General features: G+C 48.9%; 2 protein-coding genes across 2 annotated transcripts in view; both read left to right on the forward strand.

Moving 5' to 3' along the window:
* The window catches only part of LOC119383944 (uncharacterized), a 160,755-nt gene that overhangs the window by 71,845 nt on the left and 71,920 nt on the right, over positions 1–16,990 (forward strand). The gene's annotated exons all lie outside the window — the stretch shown is intronic.
* On the forward strand, positions 5,069–7,876 carry LOC119382124 (uncharacterized). Its single transcript, XM_037649855.2, has 4 exons — positions 5,069–5,343; positions 6,914–7,129; positions 7,455–7,510; positions 7,764–7,876. Exons 1-4 carry the CDS (start codon positions 5,069–5,071, stop codon positions 7,874–7,876), a joined length of 660 nt encoding a protein of 219 aa, XP_037505783.2.

Below are 16,990 nucleotides of genomic sequence, written 5' to 3' on the forward strand. Positions count from 1 at the left end.
GTTTTTGAACATAGCATCAACAGCTTCGATATTCTTTTCACTTACAGCTTTCTTCCAACCTTTTTGATGTACACTTCTCGAATTCAGAACGTCGAAGGTGTCATTGATCTTTAACAAAAAGTTTTCTGTTGCCTTTGAGCCAGAAAAGCCTTCTATGCGAAGTTCCCTGCACTCAGCTAATGCTGTCGCTACAGAAGTACTCGTTACTTGGGCAGCGAGTCTGACCTTCATGGGCTGTCGTTGCCACTCAATGTGGGCTCTGCGCAGCTTATTCGCCAAGTGTAGGCATTCTTTCTGCTGGACATTATGAAGACACTCAATATGCCCCCAAGCAACCGTTCCTCCCTGGTGGTCAATGAAACATTTCTTACGTGCCAGTGCATTTCTGACGAGTTTCAACATGTGGCACGGATCTAAAAATGCAGCTACTGGGTCTTGGTTTGCTGGATGGGGAAAAGTTGTTTTGAGATCACCCACATGCTGGAAATTGCACCCAAGCTCTTGTAGCATTGCCAGATTTGCAGGTGCGCCATCACAAGTGAAACCACCATAGCTCCAGCGTCATGTGCCTTATGGAGGCACTGGGTGACCAGGTTCGCTCTTTGTGTTCCAACTAGGCCATCCACGAAAAAGTAACCTAGTGGCAACTTCCACCGTCCATTAATAGCGACAGCCATTATAACAAATGCAGATTTTGCTTGTGGTAGCGAGTCACTGTTAATACCTGCGCCAAAGTCAACAAACCCCTCAAAATTATGTTTGTTCCACTGAATGTTCTGCCGCATTGCCATTTCATCTACCATGAGGCTGCAGATAGTTCGATGCCCTTTGCTTGCCGACTCTGCACACTTCATTTTTAGTGCATTGAAAGCTTCTGTTGACAGCCCTGCTTGCCCATCAACAGTCTCGTACCACTTTCCGAGCGTTCTAAGATGTGGGAGGCACGTATCAAACACTTTCCTTACGTACTGATAGGCTCTTGGAGAATAGAAGTTTAAAGTTAGTGCAAATGTTCTCAGTTCAGGGGAGTACTTATTTGGAGTGGTAGTTCGACCATACTTAGTGGACTGCCTTTCACGCAGATGCTTATTTGCAATGCCTAGTCCATCCAGAACGGACACTTGCTCTCTGAGCAGGATATTCTGCTTGGTTAATTCTGACAGAACTGATTTAAGCTCAGCGTTCTTCTTTTGTAGTCTCCGCCTTGTTTGCTGCAACCTTTTGATACTTTTTCTCGACTGAGCTTGCATTGCAGAAAACCATGCAGCCCTTGCTCGTAAATAAGCTTTTTCAGGTGTGTCCTCCTATGAAGAGAAGTAAAAAAATATAGTGCATCATTAGAGTAATGCACAAGCCTCGCATATTGCACTTTGTGCATGTATAAAGCAGAATGTACTCCGAGTGTCTCGAAGAAAGCAGAATAAAGCTGCTCGGTTTATGGTATAATTCTACTTGTATGTAACATGAATTGTGTCATCTCCGATAGAAATGCTCAACGTGCTATTACTCGCAATGCCCAGAAAATTTTTATCTTTTTCTCCCTCACTGTATAACAGTACCTCACCACTTGCCCAGTTGCATATTTTACCACTGCATACCTCACATTGGGTCTTATACACCAACAACATTAACCCTATTTTTTCTTGGACAAAAAGTATAAAAATTTGTCTTTAACCTTATAAATAAGACAATGGAACGAGTTACTTTCCACAATCACTTCGATAACACAATCTTTATTTCACCCATCAATACTACTAATATATCTGGATCCCCCTCACACTTTCAGTACCTAAATTTGCATTGTCAGCTGACTGATTTGCAGCTGCTGTTTTCTTTATACTTTGCTAATTGAGAACATCTGTAAGAATGCTTAGCTTGCATTAGTGTTTCTCAACTTGTAATAGCTGAGTGCTGTTTTACCAACAGTATAGCTGTTTTGTTTGTCAAATAATCATGGTCTAGTTCACATCCTCCCGTGTGATGCCTCCAGTGGGGGACTTAAAGCATTTGTATAACAAGGCAATAAAATTGGCTCACCGATTCTCTTCTGGTAGCTGCAAAGGCATCCAAGCAGGAGATTCCATAACAGGCTTCTGATCTTGATGTGCAGGCCACTCACACACTTAAGAATTCATTGGGTTTATTGATTCATTTGCATACAGAGCACAATGCTAATTAGTGGATATTAGTAAAAATCGTTTTGCAGAATCAAACTAAGTCCACTCACACAGTGTGTGTGCCTGCACATGCTTTGTTAAATGGTCCAAAATGTCCAAAAGAATTCTTCAGTGATCTTGTCAAAAGTGTTTTTCACTCCCTGGTGACCAGCCCTTATACTATCATGCCCCAGTTTTAATACCGTATCCTTTAATTCCTCTGGCACCATCAGCTGCAGGACTTCTCTACCCGAGCTAAATACACATCTGCGATACATCAGCCCATTCTGCTTCACAAATTGTGCTACCATTCTACTCTTCTTCCTTTTCATAATCTCTCCTAACTTCGCCTCGCACCCTCAAATAGATGGATCCTTCTCCTGCAATTCCTTGAACTTCTCCACTGATACATCTAACCCCCTAATGTCTAACTTGTGGTGGTCTTACATTCTTCCTCACATTACTGGAGGCCCTATTTTGCACAGCTGCTGCCATTTCCATTTCTACTTTTGGTTCCTCACCTTCTGCCAGCCCCAAATTTTTAATATCTTTACTCTGCTCCACGCCTTTCTTAGTCCTTCTCCACAATGGATCAGGGTCATCCGCCCTTCTCACACCAGGTACATTTCCCTCTACCAAGTCGTATAGGGGATCCTCAACACACTTCGCTGTAACCAGCCCTGTATAAAAGGGTGTATACAGTAAAAGCTCGTTAATTCGACACCCGTTAATTCGGAAATTCGGACGGCTCTATTGGTCCCGGCCAAAGTGCATGTTAATCTATGGGACCAAACCTTCGTTAATTCGTCAGAATTGGGCTCCGCACCGCTTAATTCGGACAAATTCTGACGGCTGCCGCTACACAAATGTGTGGTAAAGCAGCGCTGGCACCACTGGGGCGAAACCGAAACTTGAGTGACATCGCCATCGTCATCAACTAGTGGGGGCGATCGCAGCGTCACCGAACGTCGGCTTCCTCTTTATTCGCTCCACTGCGCCTTTGACGCCATTTTGCCTTGTGTTGTGTCGGCACCGTCTCTTTTTGCGGAGTTCTTGTCCGTTGTGACCGTGTTTACATGTGAGGCCCGAGCATGCGGCAGTAGCCGACGGTGGCATTGACGAGGTGTCAGCCGAGTCCACCGACGGCGACTGCCCGACCTTCGATGCTGTCCTTCCCACAGATATGACCCTTCAGGACTACATCGCGATTGATGATTGTGTCGCCACGACTGGTCTCCTGCCCGATCAAGAAATTATTAATGATGTCGCGACCTCATCGCACCTCACGGGAAGTCTCGGAGGCGCTTTTGATATTAGAGGGCGTTTGCCTGAGCACTTCCGACAGTTTGCATGCTGTTGGCCATTTGGAAAAGTTAAGAAAAATTGTAATGTAAGCCGGAATCTGCGTGAAAACGCAGACGACCATTACAAAATACTTCAGCAAATAAAGGTATGCTTCTTCAACTTGATTTTAATGTTTTTCCTGTTCATTCGTTAATTCGGCATTCGGTTAATTCGGACATTTTTTCCGGTCCCGTGAAATCCGAATTAACGAGCTTTTACTGTATATTCGTATCCTTGCTTCAGGCATATATTTGATGGTCCTATCTACAAAAATCACCGGCTTCACCTGTCCTGTCATGTTCTCGGGTGCCACTAAACTACTTCTTACTAACACCGTATTAGCACCAGTATCCCTCAACACCATGACCTTACGCCCTTGTACCTCTCCTTCAACTACCGGCATGTCTGTTTCGATCTGTCCTTCTCTGGCACTCATTACACAAGCAATCTTTTCAACTGACTTCATCTTACAATCCTCTGCTTTGTGTCCTTTTTTTTTGGCATTTTGAGCACGTCACTGTCTTTTCATTGTGGCCATCCTTTGTACGACAATTGATGGCAATATGTCCCGGCCGATTGCACAAGAAACATCGCTGTTGTGCCCTGAAGTTGCTCATTGGGACCTGTTCTCTAGTCTCTCCCTCCGCTGCCATAGTACTTTCACCGACCCCCTTTTCAAGATTTCTGATACCTTGTGCCTCCGTGAAATGGTCGGCCTGCCTTGCCATTTCCTCCACCGTGCCCACCTTTCTTTCAAGAATACGGCCAACTTGCCACTACAACGGTTGAGGAATTGTCGCGGACGCCTTCATAAGTTTTTGCCATGTCTGACAATTCCATCCATCGATCAAAGTAGTTCGAAAGTCGACATACAAACTGCTTGCCAGTCTCTGAATTCTCAGGCTTGCACGACCGGAATTTTTCATGAAAACCTTCGGCGGTCAGTCGGAATCTTTCCAATAAAGTTTTCTTTACCACATCATAGTCTAATGACTCTGTTGCTGGCATGTGGCCATACACGCTCAGTGCTTCTCCCGCGAGACAAAGGCTCAAGGCATTGGCCCACTCACCGCTCTCCCAGCCCTGCCCTATCGTGATCCTCTCAAAGCGATGCAGGTACGCATCCAGGTCGTCCCTTCGCTCATCAAAGGGTGTCATTAGTTTACGAGGGCAGACAGGCTTTCGTCTGAGAGATGGAGAATTGGCCGACGCTGTCGATGGGCCACTACCTACACTTGCATCGTCTCGCGATGCTTCATTCACTAGTGCCAATCGCACCTTAAAGGGACACTAAAGAGCAACACGAAGTTGATACGGGACGAAAGATGGGCATTCGAGAATGCGTGTAGGTTTTTGTTCGGTGCAAAAAGATGACTTATTAGTGGAGAAATTCGTAATCAAAGACCAAATATCTCTTCCTCAATTTCACTCGCCTGAAATTTGGCGCTGGAGCTGTGTCGTCACTGTCCGCATTGCTCTCAGCGAATCAGAGGGCGCCATGAAACGTCACCGCATGCGTAGGCGGCCGCTTCCGCTGCTTCATGACCGCTTCCGTGTTTTCCGTGATCATGGCTGTGATGGATGTCGGCGCAGACGTTCAACCCGCTGAACCTTGCAATGAAGACCTCGCAAGGGAAGCGGGTTTACATTTCAGCGACCTAAGCCAAGTGGAGCGCGATATGCTCCTTCGAGCTCGCGCGGCAGGCGTTCCTGCGTACGACGGCGGGCCGCTGGCCGCACCGTCGGAGAGCGAAGCCTCGTTGTCGACGGAAGGCGAGGCGGCCAGTCAGCCAAGCGAAGACGTCGGTGAAGAGTTTCATTCGCGACTCATCCGTACTGACTGGTAAGTGCTAAAGCGTTTTACTGCCTACGCATTTCTTCCACTCAGGAAAAAGAAATGGTGTTTCAGCTAGGTGCCTCGGAAGTTGGTGTGTCAACGCGACGAAGCGAGGGTTTACCTCTAGGGGCCAAAATTTCGTCCCGCGTGCGCTGTGCAATCTCTCCGGCGGCTTCTTATTTATGTAGTACGAAGGCGATGTCATTGAGCCCAGTCCGCAACGGTGTCTACGCCGTCGTGGTTACGGATGTGCCATTCCCGCAGAATGTTTCGTCACATGGTGCACTTTTCGATCGCATTCGAGCCCCGATAGGGATCGAACTTATCGACCGCAGCCAACCGCATTCTGCGGTTTGCACAAATAGGCCAGTCGCGATTAAAAAAATCGATCGCGATTGGACTCGATAACTGTCAAAAGCGCGCCGTGCTACACCCATAGGTCGGCAAAAAATGTGGAGCTCACTCAGGCTCACTCATGAAATATATTTTGCCCTTAGAGCTCACTCAGACTCACTGAAATTTTTCTTAGCCGGACTCAAACGCACAAAAATATTACTCACTCCGACTCACTCAGACTCACGGCTATATCTGAGTCTGAGTGAGTGAGTGAGTGAGTCGACTCATGAGTCCGTTAGCATGTAGTGGACTTTTTTGACCCTGGTGTCAATGCTATTTAGCACTAATATCTCGCATATTTGGTGCTCTACTTGGCTCCTTTTGATCTCGAACCTTCAAATACGAGTTATCAGTGGTTGTAATCCAGTAAGGACATTTTTATTGAAAGTGGTAACTCACGAGATATTTTTATCAAGAACTTCCTGTGATAGAGTTTGCGGGGGGGGAGGTCAACCTGCCCCCCCCCCCCCCCTCTCTTCTACGTAACTCACGCCTCTGATTAATAAATATTGAGCTGGCGTACGAATGCTAGTGCTTTGAAGTATGTTTGAGTCGGTGAGAGTATAAACGTGAGCCGACATAAGGCTGATAGTAATGCTGAAGTTGTGTAGATAGAACCATACGTCGGCAAAGAAGTGTGGAGCTCACTCAGACTCACTCAGGAAATATATTTTGCGCTTAGGGCTCACTCAGACTCACCAAAACTTCCTTCTACCGGACTCACACGGACTCAGACTCACTAAAATTTTTCTGATCCGGACTCACTCGGACTCAAGCTCGCCAAAATATTACTCCCCCGGACTCACTCAGACTCATGGCTCGATCTGAGTCTGAGTGAGTCGACTCATGAGTGAGTTTGCCGACCTATGGCTACACCTGTGCTGTACGTCAAAAGACATCGCAACGGAACCGGACCAGGATAGAACTTATTTGTTATGACTGACGCCGCAAGGAAGCTATGCCTCAAGGAATCAAATTTTGATCAAAGAATTCGATCTTGATCGGGCTACACCTCGACCGAAAGATCCTTGTTACCCTGTCACGCGCATCTCCCAACGAACAATACCTTACGCAGAGAGGCACCTCTGGCAGCTATGTATAGAACTTTTTCCGTTCATCCTAGATTTTATTAATGCAGCCCAAGGTGAAATTTTTGAGCGCTTGTTTGGTGCTGTTTCAGGTGCGACTGCGGACATTGCGTGGTGCTGGACAACTTCAGCGAGGAGGAATGCCTTTGCTGTCGAGAGATGGGAGAGCCTGTCGCTGCTGCGCAGCCTGAAGGATGCATCACGGAGCACCCGGAGTTCCACCTCTTGTGTCTCAACATAGCTGTGCTCCGTGTTGCGTACTTCGAACTGCGGGCGCGCAGGGACTGCATGGACGAAGACATCCACAAGTAAATTATTTTTACTTGACAATATGGCACTACGGATTTCTTTTAATAATTAAAAAAAACCCTTATTGCTGTACGGATGCACCATTATTACAAAAATAAGCTAATCTGCTGCCGTGCATCTGATGCATTTTATTGGCTGAACTAGTGCGGTACATGCGTCGCCTTAGCTGCAATTTTCAAGAGCAAGGATTTAGGTTGTATTGGTCAGCACAGCTCCATAAACTGTTGTACATGCAAGCATGAATTGTATTATATAACTGCGGCTTGTGTTCTTTTTCAAAAGATTTGACTTCTCAATGTGGGTTTCCACTTTTTATTACTACAGGAGATACCGCTACACTGTCTACAGGCAGTTCGTCCGCTGGCTGTGGGGTCGCCTTGGTAGAGGTCACCGCTTCGTTCTACCCTCATGCGTTGTGGCCAAAATTCGGGGCACATTCCCCACAGAGACCCCAACAGGATTCAAGTATCCAGAATACTAGAAGAGTGCAAATGAATGAGCAGGCTGTGCAAACAGCACACTCAGTGCCACATCGTGCGTGTGTGCGTCGTTTAGCAAGTGAAAGCTTTCGTGTGATATCGCTCCTTGGAACGTCTGTGGCAGTCAAAAACGGCATTTGCAACGTTTCTGCAGTCTACAGGCATGCTCTGCTCGGCATGAGGACCAGCTGTGCAACTCTGGTCTTCCTCACCGAATTTGCCCCAGAAGACATTGTGCGTGTCACCATTCCTGTGTGTGCCATTTAGCAAGTGAAAGCTTTCGTGTGATGATATCACTCCTCGGGATTGTTGTGGCCGTTAAAAATGGCACTCGCAACGTTTCTACAGGTATACTCTGCTCAGCAATGGTATCAGCTGTAACTTGAATCTTTATTGGTGCCTTTTCAGTGAAGTCCAGTGGGGTCTTCATGTGTGTTATAGCGTAAGTTGGCTATTCATTCATTGGCACTTTTGCAGTGAAGTCCCATGGGACCTGCATGTGTGCTATGGTCTTAAATTGTCACGATTTGTCCAGCTTGTGTTGCTTAGAATTAATCAATAATTTTATGATACATTAGCTATGGCTATTTGGTTAGGAGGCAGTTGAGTTTAGGGAAGGAACTGACATAACATGGTGAATGCCCACCTCATGTGCAGACTCCCGCAGAAACAGTAGCATGTCTTGGGCTTGACTGTCATCGTTTTGCAAGCCCCAGACTTTGAAGGTTACAATGCAAGGTACGTGAGAGAGAACAGGAACGTCGACAGGAGAAGCCAGCAGCAGTACTAGTGCAGAGGCACTAAAAGGGTTGATAAAATGTTTGCAAGAACAAGTGAGGTGCAGAAAATCACTACGAAGTTTTGAAGATAGTGAAGACAAAAGCTCGCAGAAAATGGACTGACAGATCAGACTACACGAGCAAGACTTCCGCATTTCAAAGCTTGGTCACAAAACGTCGTTGCTTCTGTAATCTAAATAGCCACAGCACTGAAGACTGTCGGAGGTCAATAAAATACAAGGACAAAAGGGAAAAGCTTCGAGATAAAAACAGGTGCTTTAGGTGCACGAGGTCGAATCACAGCGCAAGGTTTTGTAAAGCCACTGTCGTTTGTAAATGTTGCAAAGCAAGACAGGCAACGTCGATGTGCAGGACGAAGGGCAATGAAATCTGCAAGCCTAACGAGAAAAGTGAGGAATGAAATGACAATATGACTGTTAGAAAATCACGCAATCTGCTAGCATCTTCTAAACTGCAGGAAGAACGACATTGTGTTCTATTGCAGACGGCAATAGCATGGACAGAAGGCAAAAATAAAGGAGAGTACGCATGAATATTGTTCAACAGTGGAAGTCAAAGGTCATTCATACAAACCAGTTTGGCATGACGAATTTGTTGCAAATTACTCCGCAGAGAAAGGCTTACAGTTGAATCATTCGGAGGAAAAGAAAATGAAAGTCTAATGAACGTTGTCGAAGTTGTGCTGAAAGAAAATCCAGATGGCGAATCATTACTAATCGAGGCTATTGAAGTAGACATGATATCAAGAGTGCGACTCCCTCGCCCATACGAAACTTCAAAGTCACATATGAAGAAGATGGGAATAAAAATTGCTGATGACAATGATGAAAAATGTACAACACAGGAGACAAGCTCACTGCTAGGTTATGATTTCTACTGGGACGTGATCACAGGACGAGTGAAAAGACTAAACAAGCATACAGTTCTAGTAGAAAGCATTCTAGGCTGGATTGTACGTGGACCGTGTGTTGTAGAATCCAAAGTACGAGAGGCAAAGTCGGTCATGGTGCTTCATGCTGCAGAAAGAACTGGCGAGATAACTGAGGCCATAAAAAGATTTTGAGAGCCAGAAAACACTGCCATAACTGAAAAGAGGGAAAAGACGCGGGGATTGGACCACCTTTTTACATTGCTCAAAAAGACTATATTGTTACGTGAGTGACAGTCGCTTTTACAAGTCGCTATTCACAAGATATATTTTCAAGAACGGCTGCAGCGCTGAGCAATCCGGCTCCGAGCTCGAGCAGCTAACGACCTTCGTCCTCTTCGTCGGGCGCACACGCGCGTCGACAATATGGATTCCGGCAGCCTACATGTAGCATAACCCCCGGCGCAAAGGCGCCGTCTCGGCGCATCTAGGCGTCAACGTCATTGGGCGAGTGGTACTGCTTCAGGCGTGCGACGTGTACGATGTCGCTGGCATGCGGGGTGGATGAAGACGACGAGTCAGCAGGAGCGATTTCATAGGTGACGGGAGTCACCGCACGAAGCACTCGGTATGGCCCTGTGTACCGAGAGAGCAGTTTGTCGGACAGGCCAACGTGCCGGGTCGGAGACCACAGCAGAACCAAAGAACCGGGCGAAAAGTGTACGTCGCGGTGTCGTTGATCATACCGACGGCGTTGGTTCTCTTGGGAGGTCAGAAGGCGAGTACGAGCGGCTTCGCGTGCATGAGCGGCCCGGCTGATAGCGTCCAGGGCGTATTCAGTGGTCGGAGCTGCTGGCAACGCAATGACTGTATCAAGGGGCAATGTGGGTTCGCGGCCGAACAGCAGGAAAAATGGGGAGTAACCAGCCGTGTCATGGCGCGAGGAATTGTAGGCAAATGTCACGTACGGTAGAGCAAGGTCCCAGTCGGAGTGGTCTGAGGAAACATACTTTGAAAGCATGTCGGTTAGGGTTCGGTTCAGACGCTCCGTGAGGCCATTCGTTTGCGGATGGTACGACGTAGTGAGCTTATGCCGCGTTTCACATGAACGCAGGATGTCCGCTATGACTCTCGATAGAAATGTGCGGCCACGGTCCGTGAGCAGCTGGCGTGGAGCACCGTGTTGCAAGATCACGTCGCGCAGAAGAAAATCGGCGACATCTGTGGCGCAGCTTGTTGGAAGAGCTCGTGTGATGGCGTAGCGTGTGGCGTAGTCTGTGGCCACAGCTATCCACCTGTTGCCAGCAGAAGACAGGGGAAAAGGGCCGAGTAGGTCCAAGCCGACGCGAAAGAAGGGTTCGGACGAAATGTCGAGGGGTTGAAGGCACCCAGCCGGAAGCGTCGATGGTGTTTTGCGGCGTTGACATTTCTCACACGCCGCGACGTATCGTCTGACGGAGCGTGCGAGACCTGGCCAATAGAAGCGACGGCGGATTCGGTCGTATGTGCGGGACACACCAAGGTGACCGGCAGTTGGAACGTCGTGAAGTTCGTGGAGTACAGCAGAGCGGAGGTGTTTGGGTACAACAAGCAGCAGGGATGGTCCGTCTGGATGAAAGTTGTGGCGGTATAGCGTACCATTCTGGAGTACGAACGAGCGATGAGATCGGTCCGAAGGTGAGGCTTCGAGGCACTCGATGATAGCCCGTAAGGATGCATCACGGCGTTGCTCGTCGGCTATGTGGGTCAGTTGGGAAACGGTGCACACGCAAGCGTCGGTGTCAGGGACGGTGCGCGACTCGCCAACCGGATAGCGAGATAGGCAGTCGGCGTCCTGATGCAGGCGTCCAGACTTGTACGTCACTGCAAAAGTGTACTCTTGCAGTCGCAGAGCCCAGCGACCAAGTCGACCTGTGGGATCCCTTAATGATGAAAGCCAGCAGAGCGCGTGGTGGTCGGTGACTACGGAGAAGTGAGTGCCATATAAATATGGACGGAACTTGGAGACCGCCCAGACAAGAGCAAGGCATTCTCTTTCGGTGATCGAATAGTTGCGCTCCGCAGGTGTAAGGAGGCGACTAGCGTAGGCGATAACGCGGTCGTGTCCCTGCTGACATTGGGCGAGGACGGCTCCGATCCCGTGACCACTGGCATCAGTTCGGACCTCAGTCGGGGCGGATGGGTCAAAGTGGGCCAATATAGGTGGCGTCGTCAAAATTGTGATGAGGTGAGAGAAGGCGGCAGCTTGAGTGGACCCCCACGAAAATGGGACGTCTTTCTTTAGAAGATCAGTAAGTGGTCGAGCGATTGCTGCAAAGTCCTTCACGAACCGCCGGAAATAGGAACAGAGTCCCACAAAACTCCGAACATCTTTGGCGGATTTGGGTACTGGGAAACTGGTGACGGCACGAATTTTCTCAGGGTCCGGCCGCACACCAGAAGCATCAACGAGGTGGCCCAACACTGTAATCTGTTGGCGGCCGAAGTGACACTTCGACGAGTTCAACTGGAGGCCAGCATTGCGGAAGACGTCGAGAATAGCCGACAGACGCTCAAGGTGGGTCTCAAATGTAGGTGAAAATACGAGGACGTCGTCTAGGTAACAAAGGCATGTTGACCATTTGAACCCTTGTAGCAGAGAGTCCATCATGCGCTCGAACGTGGCTGGGGCGTTGCATAGACCGAAGGGCATAACCTTGAATTGGTACAGGCCATCGGGAGTGACGAAGGCGGTCTTTTCTTGGTCTTTCTCGTCCACGGCAATCTGCCAATAACCGGAGCGAAGGTCTATGGATGAAAAGTAGCGTGCGCCATGGAGACAATCGAGAGCGTCATCAATGCGGGGCAAAGGATACACGTCCTTTTTCGTAATTCGATTTAGATGCCGGTAATCGATGCAGAAACGCCACGTGTTGTCTTTCTTTTTAACCAGGACGACGGGTGACGCCCAAGGGCTCGATGAGGGCTCAATAATGCCTTTAGCTAACATCTTGTTTACTTCTTCTTGAATAATCTGGCGCTCCGATACGGACACCCGATACGGTCGACGGTGAATGGGAACAGCATCACCTGTGTTGATACGGTGCTGCACAAGAGAAGTTTGGCCGAGTGGTCGATTGTCAAGGTCAAAGATCTCGCGGTAAGAAGCCAAAAGGCGGATGAGGGCGGCTGATTGCGCTGGGGGGAGGTCTGGGGCAATCATGGGGCGTAATGCCATGTCGAGGCTTGTGGTATCGGGTGGGCGACAAGGAATATTGGAGCATACGTCTGCTGCAAAAGAGGTGACGTGGTCATCGGCTAAGGACCGCAACGTGGCGATTAAGATGCCTTGAGGGAGGACTTGCTTCGTGAAGCCGAAATTTATGACGGGGAGATGTACCCGGTTAGCGGCTATAGTTATGACGCAGTGAGGCACAGTGATGTCACGTGCCAGAAGTACGTCAGTAATCGGCGTGACGACGTAGTGCCCATCCAACACGGATGAAGTCGTTGTGAATTCGGCGAATGTTAGGGCTTTAGGCGGTAGGCGGATGAAATCCGAGGTGCAGAGGCTGTGTGGGAGGTCGGGGTGAATATCTGGCTGAAGAGGAAGGTCCAAGCAAAGAGTACCAGCGGAACAGTCTATCAGGGCAGAATGGGTCGACAGGAAGTCCATCCCTAGGATGAGGTCATGAGGACAATTATGGAGCACCGTGAAGAGGACAGGAACGTAACGGTCGGCTATGCTTATGCGAGCTGTACACATTCCAGTGACAGGAACAGTTCCGCCATCGGCGACGCGTACAGCTTTTGTAGTAGCAGGTGTGAGGACTTTTTTCAGTCGGCGACAAAGACGAGCACTGATTATGGACACGTGAGCTCCAGTATCGACTAGAGCCGTCAAAGAAATACCGTCCACATGCACATCGATGAGGTTCTTGTTCGTAGGAAGCGTCAACGGAGGATTTGGTTCAGAAGGAGATGATGCAGCACTACCTCCAGGAGCTGCACGATCTAGTTTTCCGTCGGGTACGATGCAAAGTTGGGCGGCGAGGGGTGGCGGCGGGGTTGGGGCGACGGGGAACGACGGCGTTGCGGGGACGGTGAACGAGCAGGAGGGCGGCTGTTAGGTGTGTCACCAGTAGGGTCTGTACGGCTGGGCGAATACCGGCGAAGATCTTCATATGGGCGGGAAGGCGAGAAAAATTGGGTCCTATATGGCGGCGTCCAAGTGGCGCGGCAGTAGCGGGATACATGACCAACGCGGTGGCACCGGAAGCAGATGGGTCTGTCGTCGGGAGTACGCCATTCCGCTGGGTTGCGAGATCGTGGAGGAACGTATGGGTCACTTCGAGGTGCATTCATGGGCATTGGTCGGGACGAGGGGCGAGAGACGGGGCAGGCGACAGGGAACCCGAGGTTGGCGAATTCTTGTCGTACGACCGCCTGAATAACGGAGACCGCGGGGGTTGGTTGTATAGTGGCATGGTCGAATGAAGAGGGCTGGAACGGCGCCGGACTTGCCGCTTCAAGTTCCCGTCGAACGATACGCGTTACACTCTGCTCAAAGGGCGGTGTAGCGGCGGAATCGGAGCAGGTGGACGTGGCAGCCGTGTTTGGCAACCGAGAAAATTGAGGGTGCACACGACGGCTTTTGGCTGTTTCGAAACGGCGGCATTCTTGAATGATGCGGTCGATAGTCGAGACGTTGGTGTAGACCAGCAAATGGAAAGCGTCGTCCGCGATGCCTTTCAAAACGTGACCCACTTTGTCAGCTTCGGGCATTGCCTCGTCCACTTTCCGGCAAAGAGCAAGCACTTCTTGTATGTATGAGACATACGACTCAGTAGGTGACTGGACACGGGTAGCGAGCTCTTGTCGTGCAGCTGCGTGGCGACCGGTCGGGTTCCCAAAGATGTCACGTAGCTTCTCCTTGAACGTGTCCCAGCTGGTGAGCTCGGTCTCATGTGTTTCGTACCAGATGCGCGGGGTTCCGTCCAAGTAGAAGAGAACATTAGCGAGCATCATGGTAGGGTCCCACCGGTGAGTTTGACTGACCCGTTCATACAGGCGAAGCCAGTAGTCGACGTCGAGGCCAGGTTGCGCAGAGAATGTCCCAGGATCGCGGGGGGTGGGGACCGCAACAAAGGTTGTCGTAGGAGCCGCAGATGGAGATGGGGACGGGTTGTCATTGGAAGCCATGGCGAGAGGCTGGATGACGCGGCCACTGCGGAGCTGCGTGATGAGGACGGGGAACGTTCCACCTCCACCAAATATGTTACGTGAGTGACAGTCGCTTTTACAAGTCGCTATTCACAAGATATATTTTCAAGAACGGCTGCAGCGCTGAGCAATCCGGCTCCGAGCTCGAGCAGCTAACGACCTTCGTCCTCTTCGTCGGGCGCACACGCGCGTCGACAATATGGATTCCGGCAGCCTACATGTAGCAATATTGAGAAGGATGGAGAGAGATACAAAGTAATACTGCCATGGAAAGAAACAGTGAACATAGAAGATAACAAGGAAGTAGCAATCAGAAGATTGATGCAGAAAGACTTGGCACCAAGAGAAAAATACAACAGCGCTATGCAAGAATACTTCACATCTGGAGTGGCAGAACAAGTGATGTCGGAAGAATCTGAACATGTGAAATACTACATGCCACATCAAGCAGTTATTAGAGAAGACAGATTGTAACGAAAGTGGGGATAATGTTTGATGCTTCGTCGTCATCAACACCAGGAATGAATGAAAACATCAAAGCTGGAGAAAACCTAAATCTGGATATCCGTGCACTGATAATGAACCTTCGAAAACACTCAGTTGCAATGACAGCAGACGTGGAAAAGGCATTCTTGCAGATCAGCATTCACGAGCAAGATCACGATGCACTTCGTTTTTTATGGCGGCAGAGCGAACACTGTGGTTTATCCAAAGAAAACATCGTTACCTGGAGGATTACTAGAGTGATATTTGGCACCACGCCAAGCAGTTTTTTGCTAGCAGGAACAGTACAGCATCGCCTAAACCACGAAGAGAAAAACTTTCCAGAAAAAGTGGATAAACATCGAAATTCAATCTACATTGATGATGTCATGCTTGGAGCACTGCACGAAAATCATGCAAAATGTTTATACACGGACGCAAAGGAACGAGCCGGAATGAACCTTAGAAAATAGACATCAAACAGTGAAGAGGTGAGGCAACATTTTGATGAGAATCAAGATGCCGTTCCTACATCAAGTGAAGCCAACATTCTAGAAATGACATGGGACACTGTAGACGATGCTTTGTGCTATCCTGTAAAAAAATGGACGACGACAGACTTGAATGAAAGGTTAACAAAGCGAGCAGTGCTTCAAGCAAGTGCAAAAATATTCGAATCGCTGGGATTTCTAACGCAGTTCTGTGCAGGTGGTTGGACAATGCACTGTCTGGGAAGGTTGTGAAATCCACAATTAGATGGAGGTGGATGTTGGACTTTTGGATCTTTGAATCCCTATAAATTCCTGACATGGAGCTGCCCCTGCAGATGAGTCGCAGGTAGATTGTTCTTGCCTCTCTGTGTTGCTTGAAGACAACAGCGAGGAGCTTGTTTATTTTTCTGATTTCTTGGTGTGGGGTCCTTTGTGGGCTTCTCATAGGCCAGGCTTTCAAGGATATCTTGGATTTTCCTATTGTATGCTTCCCTGTCCAGTAGAACAGTTGCATTTCCCTTGTCGGTGGGGAGCATAACCCTTTGAGCTCGTCCGTCACAGTGCTTGTCGGCTGGCCCAAAAGTTGCAGGTTCGGTGCTGGCCACAGCAGTCATATTTCGATGGAGGCAAAATGCTAGAGGCCCGCATACTGTTCGATGTCAGTCTGCGCAGATGGTGTAAATTTCTGGAGCCCTTCACTACAGCGTGCCTCATAAAAGCCCACAGAGTCTGACAATCTCCTTCTGTCAAATCTCTGTACACCTTCCTATGCAGCGACAATGATTTTTGGCGGTGGTGGTCTTGTCGTGGTCACATTGAAGTTGAGGCCCTTTCCCAGCATGTTGTGCTTGGATGGAGAAAGTTGCCTGGACAAGAGGTTGATGACGAAATTCCCATTACAAGTGCTGCTCCATCTCTTTTTCTCCTTCTTGAAGAGTCTAAAGTTAGCTTTTGTGGGAAGCTCATTTATGAGCTGCAGTCGTGGCCACATTTCGTGCAAAGCCCTTTTATGATGGAAGTGTAATGGGAATTTGATGGTCGAGGTGCCGCTAGACAGAGAAAAGGTCTAGTTCCTTCTTACGTGGCATTCATGGATTTGGCTCTTTAGTAGGCGGCATTTGGTTTGTGTGATAATTCTGTTGCACTCTACCATGCACATGATGCACGTAAACTGAGGACTCTTGAGGTGCACATCATGAAGGCAGTGCACGTACACAATGGGCATCTCCCAACAAGCAATTCTTATACCGAGCCAGATAGATGTCTGTCAAAATATGTACAGGGGTGGTCAAAAGTTCCCAGGCCGCAACGCCTGGCCGCGGAGCGGCAGCTCGCTGCTATCGGGCACTGCCATCGCAATCACGCCTTGGCGCATGCAGACGTCGAGCTTGTGCGTAGAGGAGGGGGGGTTGCATCCCTCTCTCTTTCTTGCTCTCCTTGATAAGAAAGAGAGGTATAAACATGGTGCGTCATGTTCCCTCACTGTCCACTGTTCGATTTTTTACTACTGTGCAGCGTGTAGCAAGGCGGCGGTCTT

This window comes from Rhipicephalus sanguineus, chromosome 2 (genome assembly GCF_013339695.2).
Source record: "Rhipicephalus sanguineus isolate Rsan-2018 chromosome 2, BIME_Rsan_1.4, whole genome shotgun sequence".
Classification (NCBI taxonomy): Eukaryota; Metazoa; Arthropoda; class Arachnida; order Ixodida; family Ixodidae; genus Rhipicephalus; species Rhipicephalus sanguineus.